This window comes from Salmo trutta, chromosome 38 (assembly GCF_901001165.1).
Source record: "Salmo trutta chromosome 38, fSalTru1.1, whole genome shotgun sequence".
In the NCBI taxonomy this organism is placed as follows: Eukaryota; Metazoa; Chordata; class Actinopteri; order Salmoniformes; family Salmonidae; genus Salmo; species Salmo trutta.
Genome location: NC_042994.1, coordinates 28,456,759 through 28,484,254, shown reverse-complemented (window position 1 = coordinate 28,484,254; position 27,496 = coordinate 28,456,759). Strand labels below are relative to the sequence as shown.

The following is a 27,496-nucleotide window of genomic DNA, read 5'->3' as shown; positions in this document are numbered from 1 at the left end:
CAATGATCCTACATTGATTCAGTTTTGATCTAACTTTATTAAATGAGCACCACTCTTTATTCATCACAAACATTCTCCGGTGTAGCCTCTTCTCTGGGAAACTGAACAAGTAGAGCAGAGATTGTGTGTAAAGTAGATAATCCACTCTCCATTCATCACAAACATTCACCAGAGTAGCCTCTTATATTTAAGCAATAAGGCCAGAGGGGGTGTGGTATATGGCCACTATTCCACGGCTAAGGGCTGTTCTTATGCCCGACGGAAAGCCGACTGCCTGGATACAGCCCTTAGCGGTGATATATTGGCCATATACCACAAACCCCCAAGGTGCCAAATTGCTATTATAAACTGGTTACCAACGTAATTAGAGCAGTAAAAATACCGGTTTTGTCATACTGTCTGATATAGCAATGGCTGTCAGCTAATCAGCATTCAGGGCTCAAACCAGCCAGTTTATAATATTCCAACAATGCAGTGAGTGAATGGCATCTTTTATTCTTATGATTTATCATCACCATGATACAATACTGACTTTTCATGGATAAAGACAATCTACCAACATCATCCACCTTTAATGAAGAAGAAGATTACAGTTTGTTTGCATTTATTATTTAATTAATGGATACTTTACAATATTCTAAACCAGGGGTTGGAACCAGTTCAGGGAACAGAAAAGAAAACCGGAATTTCAAGGAACAGAACCAGAACTGACAACAAAAGGGATCTATACTGTTCTGGAACAGAACAATATTTAAAAAAAATACTGGTTCCATCCAGATCATGACATAATAATACATTTTATGTCAATACAAACCAGCCTTTCTACAGAGTTTAATCATGTATAAAAATATCCACAACAGAATTCTACTGGAGTCTATGGACTTATTTTGTATTCAATAGAATAGCCCATAGTCATGGTCAAATGCAGTGCACTACAGAGAGAATAGTGCACCATTTGGAGAGAGAATAGTGCACAATTTGGGACATTCAGCCCCAGTATATACTATATATAGACTCAGCCCCCAGTATATACTATATATAGACTCCGCCCCCAGTATATCCTATATATATAGACTCCGCCCCCAGTATATCATATATATATATAGACTCCGCCCCCAGTATATCCTATATATAGACTCAGCCCCCAGTATATCCTATATGTAGACTCAGCCCCCAGTATATCCTATATGTAGACTCAGCCCCCAGTATATCCTATATGTAGACTCAGCCCCCAGTATATACTATATACAAACTCAGCCCCAGTATATACTATATACAAACTCAGCCCCAGTATATACTATATACAAACTCAGCCCCAGTATATACTATATATAGACTCAGCCCCCAGTATACAGGCCTCTATAGACTATGCTACTGTTTTACATGTTAGTCATGTACATGGGCATACGTTACTTTAACATAAAAAAAACATTCTACTACATATTCATCATCTCAAGCACCACCCCAACATCAACATATGTGATGACATCATCAACCAATTAGTAGGTAATTAGTAAACAATGCCTCCTGATAATTGGTTAAAATCACACCGATGTCATTGGAAACACATTCCTCTTATTATTTTACTGCAAAACATAGAAACGTGCCATTTTCACATATGTTGATGTTGGGGTGTGGTGCTTGAGATGATGAACATGAAATTGTGAAATTTCCCTTTAACATCATACTGTGGTACTTAGGGTTAGATATTGTTGTTTGTGTCATCTGTGCATTCAAAAGAAAGACTAAATGTTTTTTTTTAATAATTTTTGACCCACCAAACCGAGCTTCTTAACATCCGCTCGCTTAACCCGGAAGCCAACTGCACCAATGTGTTGGAGGAAACACCATTCAACTGACAACCGAAGTCAGCCTGCAAGTGCCCGGCCCGCCACAAGGAGTCGCTAGAGAGCGATGAACCAAGGAAAGCCCCCCCCGGCCAAACCCTCCCCTAACCCGGACTGCGCTGGGCCAATTGAGCGCCTCCCTATGGGACTCCTGGTCACGACCGGTAATGAGACAGCATGGGATTGAGTAGTGACGCCGCAACACTGCGATGCAGTACCTTAGACTGCTGTGCCACTCGGGTGGCCAGACGTCAAGTTTTTACCATGACCAGACTAAGGTTTGTCAATGATCATGCTGTAATGATCATGCTATTTAATCAGCTTCTTGATATGACACCTGTCAGGTGGATGGATTATCTTGGCAAAGGAAAAATGCTCAATAACAGGGACGTAAACAAATTTGTGCACAAAATAAGCTTTTTTTGTGCGAATGGAAAACATTGTTCAGTATATCGATCTCATGTAAAGGCTTTAGGCCTGGACTGGCAGCCTGGTTTACAATGAGACATGTATAGTTAACGTAAAACCAATCAGGGTTTAGGCCTGGGCATAGCACTATTACAGCAACCACTATAGTTGTTAATGATCTTGTCTCGATCTCATCTAAATACGGACGATACTATTACGTTAAGGAATTACCCCGACTGCTGACCTGGCTGTGACAAGGCTACAGTCGGATTTTACAGTTGTGCAGGAAAGCCCTTGCTGATTTTTAAAACTCATACTTATTGTCTCAGTTGGATTACATCTTCCCTCACTCATCGGATGGTTTTATAAATCGAACGAGTCCCAGTATACAAAGGACCTCGGTGTGATTTAATGTTAAAAAAAAAAAAAACATACGACTGAGCTTGTTAAGAAACTAAGATTTAAAGTGTTTTTTTTTTTTTTACAGAAACTGATCTAGTCTCTCTCTAGTCAGCAGGAATCTGTTCTCAATTATGGTGATACTATTTATATAAGAGCAGCTGCCTCTAAATGATAAGTTATCAAACCCGTTCACAGGGTTGGTTAACTCTAGAGACTCCATTGGTGTCTACAGAGTTCGGTAGATCAGCATTTGGTTTATTTGTGCCTTGTGTGTGTCGAATGATCTACAATGCACTTTAAAATTGGAGGAATTGGTGGCCCTAGGGCCTTTCAGACGATTGAAAGGGGACCTTGTTACTAAAGAATGTGTCTGTTTTTGTATGATTGTGTTTTGCTTTCGTGTATTGTTGTGTATAACACCTTGTATATTGTGTTTATGAATGTGTAGTTGAATGTGTTTATTGTATATTAATGTGTATTGTGGTGCTATACAGGCCTCATCTGAGACCTTGGTCTCAGCATTGACTCCCTGTCAAAACAAAGGTTTAATAAATACACTCTCCAGCACATTAGGTGGTGGTGGTGATGGTATTCAAGATGAGTTCCTTTGTGAACTTCCAATACACCCATAAAAGTAAAAGAAGAGGAAAATAGCCCTAAATGGTGCTGCCCATGACCATGTTGTCACAGAAGATGCCATTGCAAGGATAGGTGTGAATTTCCATACCTACAGAGTTGCTTATGTATCCTCACTTCACATCACGATCCTCTCCCTCAACTTATTTATCTTCATGTACAATCACATTGAAAGCACAGACAGGCTTCCCTCCAATGGATATTCTCTCATGACTTTTTAGACTTCTTAGCTGAGTGAATCCCTCTCCACACCGAGAGCAGTGGTAAGGCTTCTCTCCACTGTGTGATCTCTGGTGATTCTTTAGGTCTCCAGCAAAACGAAAATTATTTCCGCACAGTGAGCAGTGGTAAGGTTTCTCCCCTGTATGAATTCTCTGATGATCTCTAAGGCTTCCTGAATGATTGAAGCTCTTCCCACATGTGGTGCAGTGGTAAGGCTTTTCTCCACTATGTACTCTTTCGTGTCTCTTAAGGTTTACTTTCTCACTGAAACTCTTCCCACATTGGGAGCAGAGGAAAGGTTTCTCTCCAGTGTGTACTCTTTGATGATTCTTAAGATTACTTGAGGAACTGAAACTCTTTCCACATTGAGGACAGGGGTAACGACCACGATCAGGCAGTCTTGACCCAGATACGTCAACTACACCACTATTGTCCTCTTCAACTTCTCTCATTTCCTTCTCATCAATTTTCTTCTCATCCTCCTCCTCTTTGACAATCACATTGAAAGTACAGTCACCATCCTCCTCTTTGACAATCAGATTGAAAGTAGAGGGAGGCGTCTCTCCAATATGTATTTTCTGGTGGCTTTTAAGACTTTTAAGTTGAGGGAATCCCTCCCCACACTGAGAGCAGTGGTAAGGCTTCTCTCCACAGTGTGATCTCTGATGGTTCTTTAAGTTTCCAGCAAAACAAAAACTTTTTCCGCACAGAGAGCAACTGTAAGGCTTCTCCCCTGTATGTATTCTCTGATGTTTCTTAAGATTTCCTGGCTGACTAAAACTCTTCCGACAAAGAGAGCAGTGATAAGGCTTCTCCCCTGTATGTACTCTTTGATGTTCCTTAAGACTTCCAGAACGATTGAAGCTTTTCCCACACTGGGTGCAGTGGTAAGGCTTCTCCCCACTATGCACCTTCTCATGTCTCGTGAGGTTGAATTTTTCACGGAAACTCTTCCCACATGTGGCACAGTGAAATTGTTTCTCTCGAGTGTGTACTCTTTGATGATTCTTTAGATTACCTGAGGAACGGAAACTCTTCCCACACTGATGGCAGGGGAAACGACCACGACCAGGTAGTCTTGATGTATCTGGGTCAACTACACCACTAGTTTCCTGCTCTTCCTTAACTTCTCTCTTTACCTTCTCATCAATTTCCATTTCATCCTCCTCCTCTTTGACAATCACATTGAAAGTACTGGCAGGCTTCTCTCCACTGTGCGATCTCTGATGAGTCTTGAGGTCTCCTGCTCGACTGAAACGCTTCCCACAAAGAGAGCAGTGGTGAGGCTTCTCTCCACTGTGCGATCTCTGATGAGTCTTCAGGTCTCCTGCTCGACTGAAACACTTCCCACAAAGAGAGCAGTGGTGAGGCTTCTCTCCAGTGTGTACTCTTTGATGATTCTTTAGATTACCTGAGGAACTGAAACTCTTTCCACATTGAGGACAGGGGTAACGACCACGAAGTCTTGATGTAGCTGGGTCAACTACACCACTAGTTTCCTTCTCTTCCTCAACTTCTCTCTTTTCCTTCTCATCCTCCTCCTCTTTGACAATCACATTGAGAGTACAGTCACCCTCCTCCTCTTTGACAATCACATTGAAAGTACTGGCAGGTTTCTCTCCACTGTGGGATCTCTGATGAGTCTTCAGGTCTCCTGCTCGACTGAAACACTTTCCACATTGAGGACAGGGGTAACTCCCACAACCAGGTAGTCTTGATGCTGTGGAATTGGGCTCATTGACTGAGTCTGGATTGGGGCTCTCTCCTGTAAGAATATGAACAGATATAGGGTAAGAAACAGACAGAGGAACAAAGTATTTTAGCTTAATGCAGGAATCAACATTAATTAGGATTAACAGTGTATTGAAATAAATATTTTGCAAGGGACTTGTTGCGTTGCACATAGATAATGCCGCCATTGTCAAATTACAATGCATTGCACAATGGTTGGTAGCCATTTTTTGGGGGCACTCGCCTTCCCTCTTACACATACAGAAGCCCGAGGGTTATACTACAAAGCAGAATCAATGAGTTAGCCAGCTAACTTGCCTAAATATTCTGAATTAACATTTTATTCAACAACCAAAAACATATGTTTACATTTCTTAATGAACCAGAAAATCAATAGTTATTTTGGGTTGTTCAACTCTCTGAACCAAAGAGGTTGTTAGCCTGAATTTACCTGAGTCAACAGAGTCCCTGTCCTCCTCTCTCTCTTCCTCCTCCCGCTCATTGATTTCTCTCTCCTCCTCCTCCTCTTTGACAATCACATTGAGTTCCACTGTTTGACTGCAGTCACCCAGCTTCACTGACAGCAACTCTGGACCCCGCTGTGAGCTTCTCTGGGCTGGAACACCACAACCAGAACCTGGTTCAGACATGGTAGGCTAGAGGTAGATCTAAAAAAGAGGAGACCGAAAGAGTTCAGGGTGATTTTCAAACTTAGATCGTGGTATAGCTCCAGAAAAGACAACAAAAATGTATCTAAGCTAGCTAACCACACATCCCGTAGGAACCCCTTTCCCCCTAAAAAAATATAAGATAGACGGCAACAGCCAGTCAGATTAGGCTATAAGTAAAAAACTAATAAAATAAAAAAACTCTGGCTGTTGAGCACAAGCATATTCAGTTGATATTCATATTACTAATATCTAATTACCACCCCATCCTCAGTAACCTATTCAAACAGGCAACACAAGCACTTTGTGTTAGAATTAGGGACAATTCCAAGGTAAGAGTGATGCTGAGACAGAGTTGTCACCCTAAAAATGTATGAAAAAACAATGAATGCAAAGTTAAACAAACCATACAACTCTATGCACGCCACTATGGCCTATTCATTGCCTTACCTCCCTTATCCTACCTCATTTGCACACATTGTATATAGACTTTTTCCATTGTATTATTGACTGTATGTTTGTTTATTCCATGTGTAACTCTGTGTTGTTGTTTGTGTTGCACTGCTTTACTTTATCTTGGCCAAGTCGCAGTTGTACAGTCGTATCAAAAAGTTTTGAGAATGACACAAATATTAATTTTCACAAAGTCTGCTGCCTCAGTTTATATGATGGCAATTTGCATATACTCCAGAATGTTATGAAGAGTGATCAGATTAATTGCAATTAATTTCCATGCAAATGAACTGAATCCCCCAAAAACATTTCCACTGCATTTCAGCCCTGCCACAAAAGGACCAGCTGACATGTCTGTGATTCTCTTGTTAACACAGGTGAGTGTTGACGAGGACAATGCTGGAGATCACCTTGTCATGCTGATTGAGTTCGAATAACAGAGTGGAAGCTTCAAAAGGAGGGTGGTGCTTGGAATCATTGTTCTTCCTCTGTCAACCATGGTTACCTGCAAGGAAACATGTGCCGTCATCATGCTTTGCACAAAAAGGGCTTCACAGGCAAGGATATTGCTGCCAGTAAGATTGCACCTAAATCAACCATTTATCGGATCATCAAGAACTTCAAGGAGAGCGGTTCTATTGTTGTGAAGAAGGCTTCAGGGAGCCCAAGAAAGTCCAGCAAGCGCCAGGACCGTCTCCTAAAGTTGATTCAGTTGCAGGATCGGGCACCACCAGTACAGAGCTTGCTCAGGAATGGCAGCAGGCAGGTGTGAGTGCATCTGCACGCACAGTGAGGCGAAGACTTTTGGAGGATGGCCTGGTGTCAAGAAGGGCAGCAAAGAAGCCACTTATCTCGAGGAAAAACATCAGGGACAGACTGATATTCTGCAAAGGGTACAGGGATTGGACTGCTGAGGACTGGGGTAAAGTCATTTTCTCTGATGAATCCCCTTTCCGATTGTTTGGGGCATCCGGAAAAAAGCTTGTCCGGAGAAGACAAGGTGAGCGCTACCATCAGTCCTGTGTCATGCCAACAGTAAGCATCCTGAGACCATTCATGTGTGGGGTTGCTTCTCAGCCAAGGGAGTGGGCTCACTCACAATTTTGCCTAAGAACACAGCCATGAATAAAGAATGGTACCAACACATCCTCCGAGAGAAACTTCTCCCAACCATCCAGGAACAGTTTGGTGACGAACAATGCCTTTTCCAGCATGATGGAGCACCTTGCCATAAGGCAAAATTGACAACTAAGTGGCTCGGGGGACAAAACATTGATATTTTGGGTCCATGGCCAGAAAACTCCCCAGACCTTAATCCCATTGAGAACTTGTGGTCAATCCTCAAGAGGCGGGTGGACAAACAAAAACCCACAAATTCTGACAAACTCCAACCATTGATTATGCAAGAATGGGCTGCCATCAGTCAGGATGTGGCCCAGAAGTTAATTGACAGCATGCCAGGGCAGATTGCAGAGGTCTTGAAAAAGAAGGGTCAACACTGCAAATATTGACTCTTTGCATCAACTTCATGTAATTGTCAATAAAAGCCTTTGACTATTATGAAATGCTTGTAATTATACTTCAGTATTCCATAGTAACACTGGACAAATATCTAGAGACACTGAAGCAGCAAACTTTGTGGAAATTAATATTTGTGTCATTCTCAAAACTTTTGGCCAAGACTGTAAATGAGAACTTGTTCTCAACTGGCGTACCTGGTTAAATAAATAACAAATAAAAATAATGCACAAGGACTATTTCCACTGAACATTCTACAACGTTTGATAACAATGACAGCAAACAACACAAACCGTTAAACTGTTAAACTTTATATCTGCACTGTTCAAGTAAATGTGTTTTTGTATAATTTTCAACATCAGCAAGACAAAAGGAAATTGAGTGGCTGAGCACGCCCCCATTCACATCGACGGGTCTGTAGTGGAGCGGGTCGAGAGCTTCAAGTTCCTCGGTGTTCCACATCACTAAGGAACTATCATGGTCCAAACACACCGACCGCAAGGCACTTCAGAGGGTAGTGTGTATGGCCCCAGTACATCACTGGAGCTGAGCTCCCTGCCATCCAGGACCTCTATACCAGGCGGCGTCAGAGGAAGGCCCTAAAAATGGTCAAAGACCTCATCTACCCAAGTAATCTCTGGTACTACACGGCCAGTGGTACCGGAGTACCAAGTTTGGCACCAAAAGGCTCTGGAACAGCTTCTATCCTCAAGGCATTAGACAGCTGAACAGCTTCTACCCCCAAGACATAAGACTGCTGAACAGCTTCTACCCCCAAGCCATTAGACTGCTGAACAGCTTCTACCCCCAAGCCATTAGACTGCTGAACAGTTCATCAAATGGCAACCTGGACTAATGGCAACCTGCACCCTCACACATACTACACAAAACACACTTTCACACTCTGTACATACAGTACCAGTCAAAAGTTTGGACACACCTACTCATTCAAGGGTTTTTCTTTATTTTGACAATTTTTCTACATTGTAGAATAATAGTGAAGACATCAAAACTATGAAATAACTCATGGAATCATGTAGTAACCAAAAAAGTATTTTATATTTGAAATTCTTCAAAGTAGCCCCCCCTTTGACTTGACAGCTCTGCACAGTCTTGGCATTCTCTCATCCAGCTTCAGGATGTAGTCACCTGGAATGCATTTCAATTAACAGGTGTGCCTTGTTAAAAGTTCATTTGAGGAATTTCTTTCCTTCTTAATGCGTTTCAGCCAATCAGTTGTGTTGTGACAAGGTAGGGGGGTATACTGAAGATGGTCTTTTACCAAATAGGGCTAAGTCCATATTATGGCAAGAACAGCTCAAATAAGCAGAGACAAACGACAGTCATGAAGGTCAGTCAATGCGGAAAATTTCAAGAACTTTGAAAGTTTCTTCAAGTGCAGTCGTAAAAACCATCAGGTGGTATGATGAAACTGTCTCTCATGAGGACCGCCACAGGAAAGGAAGACCCAGAGTTACCTCCGCTGCAGAGGATAAGTTCATTATAGTTAACTGCACCTCTGATTGCAGCCCAAATAAATGTTTCACCGAGTTCAAGTAATAGATACATAAACTTTTCAGAGGAGACTGCGTGAATCAGGCCTTCATGGTCGAATTGTTGCCAAGAAACTTGGGCCAAGAAACACGAGCAATGGACATCAGACCGGTGGAAATCTGTCCTTTGGTCGGATGAGTCCAAATTTTTGGTTCCAACCGCCGTGTCTTTGACACGCAGAGTAGGTGAACGGATGATCTCCGAATGTGTAGTTCCCACCGTGATGCATGGAGGTGGTGGTGTGATGGTGCTTTGCTGGTGACACTGTTGGTGATTAATTTAGAATTCAACGCACATTTAACCAGCATGGCTACCACAGCATTCTGCAGCGATACGCCATCCCATCTGGTTGGCGCTTAGTGGGACTATCATTTGTTTTTCAACAGGACAATGACCCAAAACACACCTCCAGACTGTGTAAGGGCTATTTGACTAAGGAGAGTGATGGAGTGCTGCATCAGATGACCTGGCTTCCACAATCACCCGACTTCAACCCAACTGAGATGGTTTGGGATGAGTTGGACTGCAGAGTGAAGGAAAAGCAGCCAACAAGTGCTCAGCATATGTGGGAACTCCTTCAAGACCATTGGAAAAGTATTAATTGAACACTTTTTGGGTTACTACATGATTCCATGTGTTATTTTTATAGTTTTGATGTCTGAATGAGTAGGTCTGTCCAAACTTTTGACTGGTACTGTATGCTGCTGTTACTCTTTATTATCTATCCTGATTGCCTAGTCACTTTTACCCCTAAATACATGCATATATTACCTCAATATTAATCTAAATATAGCAAATTATCCAATAGTAATGTAAACACCTTACTCTGCTTATCTTAAGTCGGTGTACGGTCAAAATCAAAGCAAGCATCAACGCCGATTAAAACAAGGTTTTCTGAGCAACCTTTTAAACTATAGGACATGTAGCACCTTAAATCGGAATTCCAGAAGATTGTATTTAAAAATCGGAATTCCAGCAAATTGTATTTGATCTGCAAATGTGCTGGCACCAGCAAAGCGAGCCTCCCTCTTAAGCGCAAGTGAAATGAGTTCGGAACAAGTGAATGTACGTGAAGGGCACTGCGTTCATCCACCTCTGGCCTGCTCGCCTCCCTACCTCTGCGGAAGCACAGTTCCCGCTCAGCCCAGTCAAAACTGTCCGCTGCTCTGGCACCCCAATGGTGGAACAAGCTCCCTCACGACGCCAGGACAGCTGAGTCAATCACCACCTTCCGGAGACATTTGAAACCCCACCTCTTTAAGGAATACCTGGGATAGGATTAAGTAATCCTTCTAACCCTCCCCCCAAAAAGATATAGATGTACTATTGTAAAGTGGTTGTTCCACTGGATATCATAAGGTGAATGCACCAATTTGTAAGTCGCCCTGGATAAGAGCGTCTGCTAAATGACGTAAATGTGAAGTAGTTTTCACAAACAAAATGTTTTATGTCCTAACTCAATCAAATATGCTTAAAAAATAACAAGATCGCTGTGGTAGAACATTTATTTTGAGTTGTAATCTTCTGCATTTATCAGAGTGTCATCGGGTAGCCGAATTTCAGATGGAAACAGGATTATTATTAGAGAAATCGTTCTTCTTGCAAAGCACGTTTTAATCAAACTATTACATTAATCTGACTATCCACAATAATATTGTGTCCATGTAACCTCACACAGAGACTTGGTAACGCCACTCCATGTATTTTATTGTTTTACTATTCTCATTTTCCTTTTTAACTCTGCATTGTTGGGAAAGGGCTCGTCAGTCAGCATTTCTCTGTAAAGTCTACACCTGTGACAAAACAGGGGAAAGGGGGATACCTAGTCATTTGTACAACTGAATGCATTCAACTGAAATGTGTCTTCCGCATTTAACCCAACCCCTCTGAATCAGAGAGGGGGGGCTGCCATAATCGACATCCACGTCTTCGGCACCCGGTAGAACAGTGGGTTAATTGCCTTGCTCAGGGGCAGAACGACAGATTTTTACCTTGTCAGCTCGGGGATTCGATCCAGCAACTTGGGCTCGTAAATAAGCATTTCACTGTAAAAGTCTACACCAGTGACAAAACATCTGATTTGATATAAAATTGTCAACGGAAGAAAATAGTACAAAAATAAATAATCTATTCTAAATAAAATCAGTGACTCAAGCGTTAACCTGTCTTTAATGACTTTCAGTTCTCTTCACGGAACTTCTTTATTCCATGAAGAGAATAATGTTGTTTTCTTTTAGAGTCACTGTGAAACAATCATTAGTCCCCTTCTCTCGTATCCGTTATCAAACTAATGATCTTCAGCTGGAACAAGTTAGTAATCTGCTTCCATAGTCAGAGCTAGCGATATATTGCAGCTCATGAATTTCCAGAATAGCTGTATTTGCATTAGCTATGCTATCTGCTACTCCGGCTACTTCTTATCGTTGCCAAGAAATTGCAGAGTGCCAAATTCAAACTACAGAAATATCAATATTCACGAAAATATAAGTGCAGAGCGCCAAATTCAAAATAAAGCTTAACTTCTTGTTAATCCAGCCGCAGTGTCAGATTTTAAAAAGGCTTTATGGTGAAAGCAGACCATGCGATTATCTGAGGACAGCGCCCCGCATATAAACACATGAAAATAATTTTCAACCAGGCAGGTGGCGACACAAAAGTCAGAAATAACTATATAATAAATGCCTTACCTTTGAAGATCTTCTTCTGTTGGCACTCCAAAATGTCCCAAAAACATCACAAATGGTTATTTTGTTCGATAATGTCCTTCTTTATATCCCCAAAATATAAATATATTTGGCGCGTTTGATTCAGAAATACACCGGTTCCAACATGACTACAAAGTATCTAATAAGTTACCTGTAAACTTGGTCCAAACATTTCTAATCCAACCTAAGGTATCCTAAAACGTAAATAATCGATAAAATTTAAGACGGGATAAACTGTTTCCAATACCGGATAAAAACAACGTGAAGCGTGTTCCAGTTCACGCACACCAAAAGACTTTCAGAGTGACACCTACAAAGAACAGCCCTACTTCTTCATTTCATTTCTCAACATCTAACAATTTCTATAGACTGTTGACATCTAGTGGAAGCCATAGGAACTGCAACCAGGTTCCTATTAAATAGGGATTCCCATAGAAACCCATGGAAAACACAGTGACCTCAAATTTTTTTCCCTGGATGGTTTGTCCTCGGGGTTTAGCCTGCCAAATCAGTTCTGTTATACTCACAGACATTATTTTAACAGTTTTAGAAACTTTAGAGTGTTTTCTATCCAAATCTACCAACTATATGCATATCCTAGCTGCTGGGCCTGAGTAACAGGCAGTTTACTTTGTGCACGCTTTTCATCCGGACGTGAAAATACTGCCCCCTATCTTTAAGAAGCTGATTGGCCACTCTAAGGGCCGCAAAATGAGCAGCGACACTCCTGGGGGTGTAAACTCAGTGGACTTGGAAACTAGAAGTGCTCCTGGGTAGAATGGACCTTTTACTGCAGCACAACGTACAGAAGATTGGAGTACATACACAAACAACACTATTGAACATTTAGCATTGAAAAAATAAACAAATAAATCACATAATATCTTATAGAAATACTTATCAAACAAAGAATAATTACAAGGATAAAATACATGGATAAGTCTGCACATTTTTGCACTAATTATTAATTTACAAAGTATACACAGAGAGGAAGTGGAAGAGAGAGGCCCGGCTAGGGTGCACATCTGTATCCATCCAGCAGGTGGTGTTTTCTTTCAATTGTTTAGCCAAGTAACAGGTTTTTGTATGGAAGTCAAGGAGAGTGAGTTGAATTTGGTCAACAACAAAATGTATTATTTGCGACAAGGTTTATTTGATCTAATAGAAGTTTCATAAGGTTTAAGTCGTTACGAGTGTACTGATATAAGTAGGACACTATACTGGAGTTGTCCCGAGATGGCTATGCATATTCATAGCAATTAGCATACAATCTCTCCAATGAATACAGGCGGTTGACGTCAACAACCCTCATTGAATACTTTTTAAAAGGATTACAATAATGAGATGTATCCACCAATTCAAAGAAAGGATAGGCGGGAGCTAGACAGCCCACCGTGCAGCTTTGTGGACAACCACTCCCATTATCAGGGCGGAGAGACGTGCATCTTGTCAGTTCATCCATAATGTTTGGTATACATAACAGGACTCTTATTCTGGAGGATTCCAAAATATCCATGATCCAGAAGTACTTCGTTATTCTTGCCTGCTTCACAGCTGTATCATTTTGATGAAAAAACGAATTTTGTTTATTATATCGACATTAATTCTAAATTTGCTTGAAAATATTATGGAAAAAGGGTTATGCCTTAATCACACCAACAGCGTTATTGCGAAAAATGGTACACAGCATCATCTGGATATGTGTGGAACAAAAGTTCAACATTCACCTTCTGCTACCATTTTTGTCAAGTAGACGCATATGTTCAATAAATTCAACATAATCACCAAACAGAACGCACTGCCTCTGCAAATCAATGCTACAAGGCAAACGCCGGACCCGTTGGAAAGGAATATACTTTTATTTATATTTTTATTCAACCTTTAACTATGCAAGCCAGTTGAGAACAAATTCTTATTTACAATGAAGGCCTACCCTGGCCAAACCTTAACGATGTTTGGGCGGCAGCGTAGCCTAGCGGTTAGAGCGTTGGATTAGTTACCGAAAGGTTGTAAGATCGAATCCCCCAGCTGACAAGGTCGTTTTGCCCCTGCCCACTGTTCCTAGGCTTGAAAATAAGAATTTGTTCTTAACTGACTTGCCTAGTTAAATAAAATAAAAAATAAAATGTCAATTTGTGCCCGTTCACGGCCGGTTGTGATACAGCCAGGAATCTAACCAGGGTCTGTAGTGACGCCTTAGACCGTTACACGATGTTACGCCACTCGGAGTACCAAAACGCATTAATACTATTGGTATGATGGAGGCGTTAGCTGTACGCATTAACCTGTAGCCGGGTAGTTTAGCAACGGTTAGTCCAGCTAATTTGGCTAGCTACCTAGATAGCTCAGCCGGCTAGCTAATTCCTCGGTACAGTCCTTTTACTCACAATGAGACGACAGCTGGCTAACTATGAAATAAAAGTCATACTTCAATCGTGACCCTGAAATGATGTTAGCTAACTACACACGGGTTGGACGGGAGATGTGTAGCTAACTGGCTAGCTAGCTGGGATAACAACAAAGCCAGGCCGCGGCAACTAGTGCTGTTTAATCCTGGAATGCTTTGGTTTACAGACCGTGCTACAAGCATAATTTAAAATTTTAGAAATTAGCAATATGTTACCTGGAACTGATTTCTAGTAGCTAATTGTTTGGCTGAAAGAATTTGATGAAATGTTGAGGTCTCGTAGAGCAAGCGGGAAAAATGTATCCACTTTCCGAGTGAGTTTGGTCTGGATTATGAGATGCGGCAGGAAGTGTTCATGAGCGTCGTATCAGCGGTGTCATTGTGCATATTTTACTGGCCTCTCTTGTTCAATTCTATACTGAGGATATTATACAGAATTAACTCAACCAGACTCGAAGGTAAACTTCAACATGTCTTTACTCCGTCACTGTCCGTGTAACAAGCCCCACATTCCTGTGGTGACGTCATATATCAGCGCGTCAAATCAATACACGACATTCCCCTTTACTTGGACATGAACTTTAATGTCAACCTGACATTTTTTCCCCATTTATTTTATTTAACCTTTATTTAACTAGGCAAGTCAGTTAAGAACAAATTCTTATTTACAATGATGGCCTAGCCCGGGCCAAACCCTAACCCGGATGACGCTGGGCCTCTCTGACATACACTCCAACACTCATTCTTTACCAGTATAGCAACCGTTGTGTTACCAATAAACAACTGAAATCTGTTCAATGTCTTATTTCTGTTCTCCTAATGGACATTCCATTTTAAGCCTACTTCTAAGAAAAAAAACCAGTAGTATTATTGTTTTCTTACTGTAACAAAACATTTTGCACCTTTTTCACAACATAATTCAAACATTCAGTCTTCACATTAGTCCTTTGTACTTGTAATTTTTTCAATTTATGCTTGTTTTCTTTACCCCTTGCAGTACAGGATAATTATTTAAATTACTAAGTCTGTTAACTTCTGTGGCAGTTTAATTTGTCTGTGAGGCCTGACTAGCTTGGATGTCCGTGGTCTTTGAGGTGATCCCTCACAGATGGTCTCTGGTTTGGCCTCTATGTAATGTCTCAGAGTAGGACTCTGTTCTCTCTTTCAGTCTCTGTCCTTTGGTTGTGGGTTTGGCTCCTCAATTCTATAGCTCTTCATGAATGTTGTATTGCTGGAATAGCTGGCTCCAGTTGGAGATGGAACAACCACATTGTTTCCCTCTATAGTGATCACAGTGTGTGGTATCTTGTTGAAGGTTGTTGTGAACTTGTCTGTTCTTGTCCTGTTTTAGGAGAACCTGGTCTCCGATGTCCATGTCAGAGTGTTTGGCTCTGTGACGGTTGTCTGCATAGATCTTGGATTTCCCTTTCTGCTCAGCATCATTTTCCTGGCAGAAGTTCTGGAACTGGGATGACATGTACTGTGGGTCACAATCAGATCGGATTGTTAATGGTAGACCATGACGAGTGAAAATAGTCTCCAGACTATCAATCACCTTTTTTTCCTGTGGTAGTAGATTGCATGATATCATATTCATAATATCTGCTGTAATAGTCTACAACTACAAGTGATTGAGTGTCATGTTGGTAGTGGACCCAATAGATCAGTGGTGACATCCTGCCACGGCCCTTCAGGTAGCTCTGTGGGTCTCAGCGGTTCTGGCATGTCTGGTCGTGCTACAATCTGACAACCATGGCAGGACTTGACGCGTCTCTCTGCAGCCTTGTACAATGCCCGGCCATCGTGCTTTACTCATGACATGTAGTTTTGTGATTACAATGCCCACATGTCCCTGGTGATCTAAGGCTACAGCCATCACACAAAGTCCACGTGGTAAAACAATGCCTGTTCCCCTTAGGACTAACTGTCGGATTACACACAGTTAATTTGCTATAGGCCTGGCATGCCTCATAACACCCACTCTGCAGAGCATTTCTCAGCTCTCTTGGCTCTTTGTCTGTAGCTGATGCTCTCTCCACTTCCCTTGTGGTCATTGCATTTGGAGTTGCGTTCACAGCCACAAATCTCACGCTCTCCTCTGCTCCATGTGTGTGTGTGTGTGTGTGTGTCTTTCACTGCAGTCTCTCCAATTAGACGAGACAGAGGGTCATCCATGTTGTTTTTTCCCCCCTGATATGTGGACAACACGAAAGTCATAGGGTTGGAGTCTCAGCACCCCACCGTTCGATGCGAGCGCATGGCTTTGAGCGAGGACTGTCAAATAGCTTCTAACGCCTTGTGATCAGTCACTGGATCAAACTCCCTGCCGTATACATACGGCTGAAGCCTTTCACAAGGCCAAACCATCACAAGGGCCGGACGCTCAGTTTGTGAATATCTGTGTTCAGACTCCTGCTCACATAACAGACTGGAACCATTTCTCTGTGCTGTTCTTGCAGGAGCACAGCTCCTATAGGCCCGCTGGTCCTACGTCTGCTGTTGTGTGGGGAGTGTCTTTGTCAAAGTATGTGAGAGTGTCGACGGCTTTAGACAGTTCCTCTTTAAAATGTCTGAAATGCCTTCTTCTTCTCCTTCTTCTCCTTCTTCTCCTTCTTCTTCTTCTTCTCCTCCTTCTTCTTCTTCTCCTTCTTCTTCTTCTACTCCTCCTTCTTCTCCTTCTTCTTCTTCTTCTCCTTCTTCTCCTTCTTCTTCTTCTTCTCCTTCTTCTTCTCCTTCTTCTCCTTCTTCTTCTTCTTCTCCTCCTTCTTCTCCTTCTTCTTCTTCTCCTCCTTCTTCTTCTTCTTCTTCTTCTCCTCCTTCTTCTCGTTCTTCTTCTTCTCCTTCTACTTCTACTTCTTCTTCTCCTTCTTCTTCTCCTCCTTCTTCTTCTTCTTCTACTTCTTCTCCTTCTTCTCCTTCTTCTTCTTCTTCTTCTTCTTCTTCTTCTTCTCCTTCTTCTTCTCCTTCTCCTCATTCTTCTCCTTCTTCTTCTCCTTCTTTCCTTCCTTTTTCTTTCTTTCCTTCTCCTCCTCTTCTTCTTCTTTCTATCTTCTTCTCCTCCTTCTTCTCGTTCTTCTCTTCGTTCTTTCCTCCTTCTGTCTTCTACTTCTTCTTCTCCTTCTTCTTCTCCTCCTTCTTCCTTCTTCTTCTACTCTTCTCCTTCTTTCCCCGTTCTTCTTCTTCTCCTTCTTCTTCTTCCTTCTTCTCCTTCTTCTTCTCCTTCTCCTCCTGTCTTCTTTCTCCTTCTTCTTCTTCTCACTCCTCCTCTCTGCTTCTACTTCCTCTTCTTCTTCTCCTTCTTCTGCTTCCTCATTCTCGTCCTTTCTTCTACTTCTTCTCCTTCTTCTTCTCCTTCTTCTTCTTCTTCTTCTTCTTCTTCTACTTCTCTCCTTCTTCTCCTTCTTCTTCTTCTCCCTTCTTCTTCTCCTTCTTCTCCTTCTTCTTCTCCTTCTTCTCCTTCTTCCTCTCTCCTTCTTCTTCTCCTTCTTCTCCTTCTTCTTCTCCTTCTTCTCCTCCTTCTTCTTCTACTTCTTCTTCTCCTTCTTCTTCTTCTCCTTCTTCTCCTTCTGTTTCCTGGTCCAAAGTGGAACTAGAAAGCTACAAACCTCTGATGACGGCTCACTGGCCTCGACCACTCTGCTCTCACTCTTTCAGCTTTGGGCCGATTAAACACCAATTTGCCCCATGTTGAACTGACATTTCTCTGAGCTGAGAGTCAGCCCCAAACAAACACTCCAGCCTATTGAGGACAGCATGTAGCCACTGGTCATGGGTCTCCTTTGTCTGGGATGTGGACGATGATGTCATCCGATATGTTCTCCAAACCCCTCGATGCCTGCCAGTTGCTGTTGCGATTTCACGTTGATTCTGCTCGCTCGCCGATGGAACTCCAAAGTCTTTTATATCTGTATATCCCATTATGCACTGCAAACGTCGTTATGCCTTTTGACTTTGGTGTTAGCTCCAGTTGATGATAGCCCCCATTTAAGATTCCAGTTTACTGAACGTGACAGACCCATTCATTCCTTGCTAAAGTTCATCAACTGTGGGGATTGGGTACCTGCCACGTATGATTGCTGTGTTCGCATGTCCCATGTCCAGACACAGTCTTATATCGCGGTCCGGTTTTGGCACTAACACTACTGGATTCACCCAGGGTGTTGCACCATCCACTCTCTCCATTAAGTCCATGTTTTGTAGTTCCTCTATCCACAGCTTCTCTCAGGTGGAATGGAACACGCCTAAAGGTCTGTGCTACTGGTGTCATGTGTTGGTTGATGTGCTTTGTGTTGAGCTTACCCACCCCTTCAACATGTAGGTTGATATGCTATGTGTTGAGCTTACCCACCCCTTCAACATGTAGGTTGATCTGCTATGTGTTTAGCTTACCCACCCCTTCAACATGTAGGTTGATCTGCTATCAACATGTAGGTTGATCTGCTATGTGTTTAGCTTACCCACCCCTTCAACATGTAGGTTGATCTGCTTTGTGTTGAGCTTACCCACCCCTTCAACATGTAGGTTGATCTGCTTTGTGTTGAGCTTACCCACCCCTTCAACATGTAGGTTGAACTGCTATGTGTTGAGCTTACCCACCCCTTCAACATGTAGGTTGATCTGCTTTGTGTTTAGCTTACCCACCCCTTCAACATGTAGGTTGATCTGCTTTGTGTTTAGCTTACCCACCCCTTCAACATGTAGGTTGATCTGCTTTGTGTTTAGCTTACCCACCCCTTCAACATGTAGGTTGATCTGCTATGTGTTTAGCTTACCCACCCCTTCAACATGTAGGTTGATCTGCTATCAACATGTAGGTTGATCTGCTATGTGTTGAGCTTACCCACCCCTTCAACATGTAGGTTGATCTGCTTTGTGTTGAGCTTACCCACCCCTTCAACATGTAGGTTGATCTGCTATCAACATGTAGGTTGATCTGCTATGTGTTGAGCTTACCCACCCCTTCAACATGTAGGTTGATCTGCTATCAACATGTAGGTTGATCTCCCACCCCTTCAAACAACTTGGGCTACTGCTGTTTTATCTGCGTTTTTACATCTGTCGCTGCTGCTATGTCAACACCCACTTTTTGCACACCCAATTTAATAGCAGTCTCTTTACCTAGCAACAGCTCTCCACGTCCACATTTCACAGTGAACTCAGCCTGCACTGCGCTTGCCTATCTTTATTTGGCATGTGAAAACCACTTTTACTGGTAATGGTTCACGTGATGAGTATGCATATAGCTTTTTATCAGTCAGCGATGAACAGCACGTGATTTTCTTGGCTTTCAACATTTCCAATGTGCACTCATCTACTATGTTACTCGTGGCCCCGGAGTCAATTAACATGAATAAACTGACCCCTCCCACTGAGAAGGTGATCCTGTCTGAGATAACAGTTCTCATTTACCACAAATGCATGGTCTCGGTTCTGTTCCTCTGAATCAACATATTTCCTGTGTTTCCTGTCACCTTTTCGTCTTGCACATTTTTGGGGGACAAAATAGTCCCTCCCATTACATTTCTTGCAGGTCTGCCCACGTGCTGGACAAGCAGGCTCCTTTGTGAAATGATCTGCGTGTCCACAACGATAGCACACCTTCTCCGTCCTCTTTTTGTGGTATTTCCCTTCCTTTTTGAAAACACGATGCACGGTCTCTTTAGCATCTGTACTCACACGCTTGGAGGACATTTGCACTTCCATTCTTTCACGTTGTGCGGCTAGCTCAAGTGGACATGCTAATGTTAGCCCAGGGGCCTCCTCCAATAGTTTACGTCGCACATGTTCCTAATTACACTTGCTCAGTATGCCATCTCTAATCTGATTATCCTTATCTCCAGCAAAGTCACAATCTTTAGTTGCATTGTCTAAGACGAGTAACACATTGCTGAACTGTCTCAACAGTTTTCTGTGCCAATTGATAAAATGTCTGTCTCACGAAGGCGGTGTTCACCTGTGGCACGAAGTATACGTTTAACGCAGCCACAGCCCTGACCTAAGTCCGTTGGTTCTCCGGTGTCTGCGAGTGTGGAGAAAATGTCCTGCACATCTATCTCTGCATGATGTAGAAGCAAAGCTCTCCTCCGTTGTTTTGTAACCGCATCAACGTCACCGTACAGTATTCTATGCATATTATCTATGCATAGTCACTTTAAAACTCTACCTACGTGTACATATTACCTCAATTATCTCGACACCGGTGGCCCCGCACATTGACATTGACTCTGTACAGGTACCCCCTGTATATAGCCTCCACATTGACTCTGTACAGGTACCCCCTGTATATAGCCTCCACATTGACTCTGTACAGGTACCCCCTGTATATAGCCTCCACATTGACTCTGTACAGGTACCCCCTGTATATAGCCTCCACATTGACTCTGTACAGGTACCCCCTGTATATAGCCTCCACATTGCCTCTGTACTGGTACCCCCTGTATATTGCCCCGCTATTGTTATATACTGCTGCTCTTTAATGATTTCTTATTCTTATCTCTAACCTTTCTTTTTTTTAGGTATTTTCTTAAAACTGAATTGTTGGTTATGGGCTTGAAAGTAAGCATTTCATTGTAAGGTGACATGCGCCGAATACCTGTCGTATTCGGCGCATGTGACAAATACTGGATTTGATTTGATCGTTTACCATCCGCGAACAGCTCAAACGTCATCAACCACCTAGTCCTGCATGGACCTAGCGTAGCAGGCTCACTGTAGCAGTCACATTTCGGCAAAGCGTTTTCCATCTTGACGACACTAACTCGCTTTTCAGATTTTAACTATCGTTTTTTCAAACGTTATCCTCGTCGCCATTGTTCAAATCCTATACGTACAACGTGTGCTAAGTTAGGATATTATACTGAATTAATGAGACTCGGAGGTAAATTTCAACATGTCTTCACTCCATCACTGTCCGTGTAACAAGCTCCCAGTTTCCTATACTGACGTGGTGATGTCATAGAGACATCTTGACAGACAGAATTCAAGTAAAACAAATGCATATAGATTTCTCAACCAAAACAAGACAGCTATCATTACATTAGATTCTATCAGCAGTGTGATGTTATATTATTTCAACAGTGTATATCATCTGTTATCCTTTATTATCATAATGTTACTATACTGAATTGTCATCCGATAAAGACAATCTACCAACATAATACACTTTGAATGAAGAAGAGGAGCCACATAGACAGTTGGAACTGTTTGTATTTATAATTCAGTTGAAGGATAGTTGACAACATTTTACAGTTTACAAGCAGATCATGACATAACACACTCATATTGTTAACTTTGAGTGTCAATTAGATGTCTTCAAGGTCCGGGTGGACCCAATATAGCCGAGACCCGGGCCGTTCTGGTCTGAAATTCTAACTTGTCCCTCGGGTCAGGGTGGGTCTTGTTTGATTGTCATCGGGTCTATGGAACTACAGCTGATAGACCCGAATGGACCAACGGCTCTGCATAGTCTATAGCATATTCAGTCAGGTCCATAAATATTTGGACTTTGACCAAGTTATTATTATTTTTAGCGGTCTACCAGAGCATATTGGAGTTGAAATTAAATAATGAATATGAGCTGAAGATACAGACTTTAGCTTTAATTTGAGGGTATTTAAATCCAAATCGGGGGAACAGTGTAAGAATTACAGCACTTTTTGCGGTCCCCCCTTTTTAAGGGACCAAAAGTAATTGGACAATTGGCTGCTCAGCTGTTCCATGGCCAGGTGTGTTATTCCCTCATTAGCTCATTTACAAGTCAGCAGATAAACGGTCTAGAGTTGATTTCAAGTGTGGCATTTGCATTTGGAATCTGTTACTGTTAACCCTCAATATGAAGTCCGAAGAGCTGTCACTGCCAGTGAAGCAAGCCATCATTACAAACCCATCAGAGAGACAGCAAAAGCATTAGGTATGGCCAAATCAACTATTTGGTACTTCTTAAAAAGAAAGAACGCACTGGTGAGCTCCGGAACACCTAAAAGCCCGGAAGACCACGGAAAGCAACTGTGGTGGATGACAGAAGAATTCTTTCTCTGGTGAAGAAAATCACCTTCACAACAGTTGGCCAGATGAAGAACACCCTCCAGGAGGTAGGCGTGTCTGTGTCAAAGTCAACATTCAAGAGAAGACTTCACAAAGATGTGGATTGGGGCGGCAGGTAGCCTAGTGGTTACAGTGTTGGACTAGTAACTGAAAGGATGCAAGATCGAATCCCTGAGCTGACAAGATACAAATCTGTCGTTCTGCCCCTGAACAAGGCAGTTAACCCACTGTTCCTAGGCTGTCATTGAAAATAATAATTTGTTCTTAACTGACTTGCCTGGTAAAATAAAAAAATTCCAAAGTAAGAATGATTTGTGTGATGAATGATTGATTAATATTACAGTATTAAGATGAAACAGGATGTGCTCTTAAGCCTCAATGGTGGTTATAGAAGACTACTATTATAAGAAGCATGATAATGACATTATTATAATGATGATCATTATATTTATTAGTGTTGAACCATTATTCTTACATAATATAACCATTTACAATTTTAAATTTAGAGTGTTTGACTGTACCATCCCCGTGGCCTCCGGAAAGGATTAGTCCACCGAGACAGGCGTGAATCAGGCAGATGTCTTGTGCACCGTGACAAAAACCCCCAATATATATATATTTGTGACTGCACACCTAAAGTAATCTCAGTCGACCAACAACCTATCGACCAAACAATCGACCAGTAGACTAAAAATTTGGGGTCAGCCCTAATTTGGTTTCATTCATTGTTCCCTATATCAAAAAAAAAAAAATCTAAATCAAATTTATTTATATAGCCCTTCGTATATCAGCTGAAATCTCAAAGTGCTGTACAGAAACCCAGCCTAAAACCCCAAACAGCAAGCAAAGCATGTGAAAGAAGCATGGTGGCTAGGAAAAACTCCCTAGGAAAAACTCCCTAGAAAGGCCAAAAACCTAGGAAGAAACCTAGAGAGGAACCAGGCTATGAGGGGTGGCCAGTCCTCTTCTGGCTGTGCCGGGTGGATATTATAACAGAACATGGCCAAGTTGTTAAAATGTTCATAAATGTTCATAAATGACCAGCATGGTCAAATAATATCCTTATCAGTCTCCCAGTACCTGCCACTGAAAAGCATTACGCTGCCACCACCATGCTTCATGGTAGGGATAGTGTTCGACAGGTGATTGAACTGTTCCTGTTTTTTTCTCTCCAGACATAGAGCTTTGCATTCAGGCCAAATAGTTCAATGTTTGTCTCATCAGACCACAGATTATTTTGCCTTATGCTCTCAGTCTTTTACATGCCTTTTTGCAAACTTCAGGCCTGCTGTCATGTGCCTTTTTCTTAGGAGTGGCTTCCGTCTGGCCGCTCTCCCATAAAGCCCAGATTGGTAAAGTGCTCTAGAGACGGTTGTCCTTCTGGCAGGTTCTCCCATCTCAGCCTAGGAATACTGTAATTCTGTCAGTGGTCATTGGGTTCTTGGTCACCTCCTTGAACAAGGTCCTTCTTACCCGGTTGCTCAGTTTGGTCAGATGGCCAGCTCTAGGCCAATTCTGGGTAGTTCTATATTTTTTCCATAACCCAATGATGAGATCACTGTGCTTTTGGAAACTTTCAGCACTTTAGACATGTTATACCCTTCCCTAAAAACCCTGTAGTTTGGTCACTTATTTTTAGCAATAAAAAAATGTATATAAAATCAGGAAAGAAGAACCTTGTTGGATATAAAATAGGTTAAAGCATTCACAATGAACTGGCAGGAAGTTTGAATGGCGAGAGCTTCTGTGATGTCATCACATTGGCTGGTGGTAAAAATCCTCTGTTCTCACCGTCCGATGTTTATGTTTACAATGAAATGTATGAAATGTAGTTTTTTTTTTTACAGAAACAGATCTTGTCTCTCTCCAGTCAGAAGGAAGCAGATTCAGCTGTCAACCTTTCTACCGGTTCTCAATTATGGTGATACTATTTATAAAAGAGCAGCTGCCTCAAACCCATTCACAGGGTTGGTTAAAAACCTCTACGGGATTGGTGTCCCTATACCGGGACGGTTGAGCTAACGTGCGCTAATTACAGGACATAGACATGTCTTATATGAGCAGAAAGCTTAAATTCTTGTTAATGTTATTGCACTGTTCAATTTACAGTAGCTATTACAGTGAAAAAATGCCATGCTATTGTTTGAGGAGAATGCATAACAACAAAAAACTTACCACGGCCAGAGATAAAATGTAGCATAGTTTTATTTGATAAATTAAATTGTTATTGTTATATTTAAATATAGGAACTGGGTTCTACAGTTTGAACCTCTGCGGTCTCTGGCTCCACACCCACCCTGCCCGGCCATCTAGATGTGTGAAGGTTTGTGTATAAGCTAATGATCCATCATGTATGACATTCCTGGGAGTATCAAGAATATGCATATCCTTGCTTCAGGTCCTGAGCTACAGGCAGCTAGATTTGGGTATGTCATTTTAGGCGAGAATTGGAAAAAAAGGGTCCAATTTATTAACTTTAGAGACTACTTTGGTGTTTAGAGACTTAAGTAGATCAGCCTTTGGTTTCCTTGCGCCTTGTGTGTGGAATGATCTACAATGGAGGAATTAGTGCCTTTAGGGCATTTCAGATGGTTGTTAGGGGATATTGTTTCTGAATGTGTTTTTTTTTATGATTGTGTTTTGGTTTTCGTGTATTGTTGTGTATAATTACATGTATTTTAACGGGCATACGAATGTGTAGTTTAAAGTGTTTATTGTGCATATGAATGTGTAGTGTAATGTGTTTATATTAATGTGTATATGAATTGGTAGTTTAATGTGTATTGTGGTACAATACAGGGCTCATCTGTAAAAGAGACCTTGGTCTCCCTGTCAAAACAAAGGTCAGATTAATACACTCTCCAGCACATTAGGTGGTGGTGGTGACGGTATTCAAGTTGAGTTCCTTTGTGAACTTCCAATACACTCATAGAAGTAAAAGAAAATGAAGATAGCCCTAAATGGTGCTGCCCATGACCATGTTGTCACAGAAGATGCCATTGCAAGGATAGGTGTGAATTTCCATACCTACAGAGATGTTTATGTATCCTCACTTCACCTTTATTTCACGTTACTCTCCTCTCCCTCAACTTCTCTTTCTCCTCCCTCATCCTCCTCCTCTTGGACAATCACATTGAAAGCACAGGCAGGCTTCGCTCCAATGGATATTCTCTCATGCCTTTTTAGACTTCTTAGCTGAGTGAATCTCTCTCCACACTGAGTGCAGTGGTAAGGCTTCTCTCCACTGTGTGATCTCTGATGATTCTTTAGGTCTCCTGCAAAACGGAAATTATTTCCGCACAGTGAGCAGTGGTAAGGTTTCTCGCCTGTATGAATTCTCTGATGTTCTTTAAGGCTTCCTGAATGATTGAAACTCTTCCCACATGTGGTGCAGTGGTAAGGCTTCTCTCCACTATGTACTCTTTCATGTCTCTTAAGGTTTACTTTCTCACTGAAACCCCGCCCACATTGGGAGCAGTGGAAAGGTTTCTCTCCAGTGTGTACTCTTTGATGATTTTTTAGATTACTTGAGGAACGGAAACTTTTCTCACATTGAGGGCAGGGGTAACGACCACGACCAACAAGTCTTGATATATCTGAGTCAACTACACCACTTTTGTCTTCCTCTTCCTCAACATCTCTCTTTTCCTCCACATTGATTTCCCTCTCACTCTCCTCCTCCTGGACAAATACATTGAATGCACAGGCAGGCATCTCTAAAATATGTATCCTCTGATGACTTTTAAGAATTCTTAGCTGAGTGAATCCCTTCCCACACAGAGAGCATTGGTAAGGCTTCTCTCCACTGTGTGATCTCTGATGATTCTTTAGGTCTCCTGCAAAACGAAAATTCTTTCCGCACAGAGAGCAGTGGTAAGGCTTCTCCCCTGTATGTATTCTCTGGTGTTTCTTAAGGTTTCCTGGCTGACTGAAACTCTTCCAACAAAGAGAGCAGTGGTAAGGCTTCTCTCCTGTATGTACTCTTTGATGTTCCTTAAGGCTTCCAGAATGATTGAAGCGCTTCCCACATTGGGTGCAGTGGTAAGGCTTCTCTCCACTATGTACCCTCTCGTGTCTCGTGAGGTTGACTTTTTCACTGAAACTCTTCCCACATGTGGCACAGTGGAAAGGTTTCTCTCCAGTGTGTACTCGTTGGTGATTCTTTAGATTACCTGAAGAACTGAAACTTTTTCCACATTGAGGACAGGGGTAACTCCCACGACCAGGAAGTCTTGATGTACATAGGTCAATTACACCACTATTTTCCTCCTCTTCCTCAACTCCTCTCTTTTCCTTCTCATCGATTTCCTTCTCATCCTCCTCCTCTTTGACAATCAAATTTAAAGCACAGGCAGGCTTCTCTCCAATGTGTATTCGCTGATGACTTTTTAGGTTTCCTGGCTGATTGAAACTCTTCCCACAAAGAGAGCAGTGGTAAGGCTTCTCTTCACTGTGGGATCTCTGATGAGTCTTCAGGTCTCCTGCCCGACTGAAACTCTTCCCACAAAGAGAGCAGCGGTAAGGTTTCTCCCCTGTATGTATTCGCTGATGTTGCTTAAGGCTTCCTGAATGATTGAAGCTCTTCCCACATGTGGTGCAGTGGTAAGGCTTCTCTCCACTATGTACTCTCTCATGTCTCTTAAGGTTTACTTTCTCACTGAAACTCTTCCCACATGTTGAGCAGTCGAAAGGTTTCTCTCCAGTGTGTACTCTTTGATGGTTCTTTAGGTTAGTTGAGGAACTGAAACTCTTCTCACATTGAGGGCATGGGTAACTCCCACGCCCAGGTAGTCTTGATGCTGTGGAACTGGGCTCGTTGTCTGGGTCTGGGTAGGGGCTCTCTCCTGTAAGAATATGAACAGAGATAGGGTAAGAAAGCTTAACAATGCAGGATTCAACAGT

At 42.1% G+C, this 27,496-nt stretch overlaps 2 protein-coding genes across 3 annotated transcripts in view; both read right to left on the bottom strand.

Annotated features, from left to right (window-relative positions):
* Positions 1-2,264: 2,264 nt before the first annotated feature.
* Positions 2,265-27,496, bottom strand: part of LOC115178339 (zinc finger protein 345-like) — a 36,278-nt gene continuing 11,046 nt past the window's right edge. Inside the window, exons 3-4 of one of the 2 annotated variants that reach the window (XM_029739480.1) lie at positions 25,622-27,438; positions 2,265-3,384 (exon numbers count right to left, since the gene is read on the bottom strand). In XM_029739480.1, coding sequence (XP_029595340.1) covers positions 25,655-27,438 — 1,784 coding nt within the window. In that variant the 3' untranslated portion in view covers positions 2,265-3,384; positions 25,622-25,654. Of the gene's footprint in view, positions 3,385-25,214; positions 27,439-27,496 lie in introns of those variants that run through there. The other variant, XM_029739479.1, reaches the window with a different exon arrangement.
* Positions 3,042-15,029, bottom strand: LOC115178338 (zinc finger protein 345-like). Its single transcript, XM_029739478.1, has 3 exons — positions 14,768-15,029; positions 5,698-5,914; positions 3,042-5,280 (listed from the first exon to the last, which is right to left on the bottom strand). Exons 2-3 carry the CDS (start codon positions 5,894-5,896, stop codon positions 3,437-3,439), a joined length of 2,043 nt encoding a protein of 680 aa, XP_029595338.1. The 5' UTR covers positions 5,897-5,914; positions 14,768-15,029; the 3' UTR covers positions 3,042-3,436.

Excerpts from the sequence above, each read along its gene's own strand:
- LOC115178338 (XM_029739478.1), bottom strand. The coding sequence starts at position 5,896 with ATGTCTGAACCAGGTTCTGGTTGTGGTGTTCCAGCCCAGAGAAGCTCA. Across the intron at positions 5,281-5,697 it reads CAGGGACTCTGTTGACTCAG|GAGAGAGCCCCAATCCAGAC; the intron begins GTAAATTCAGGC and ends ATATTCTTACAG.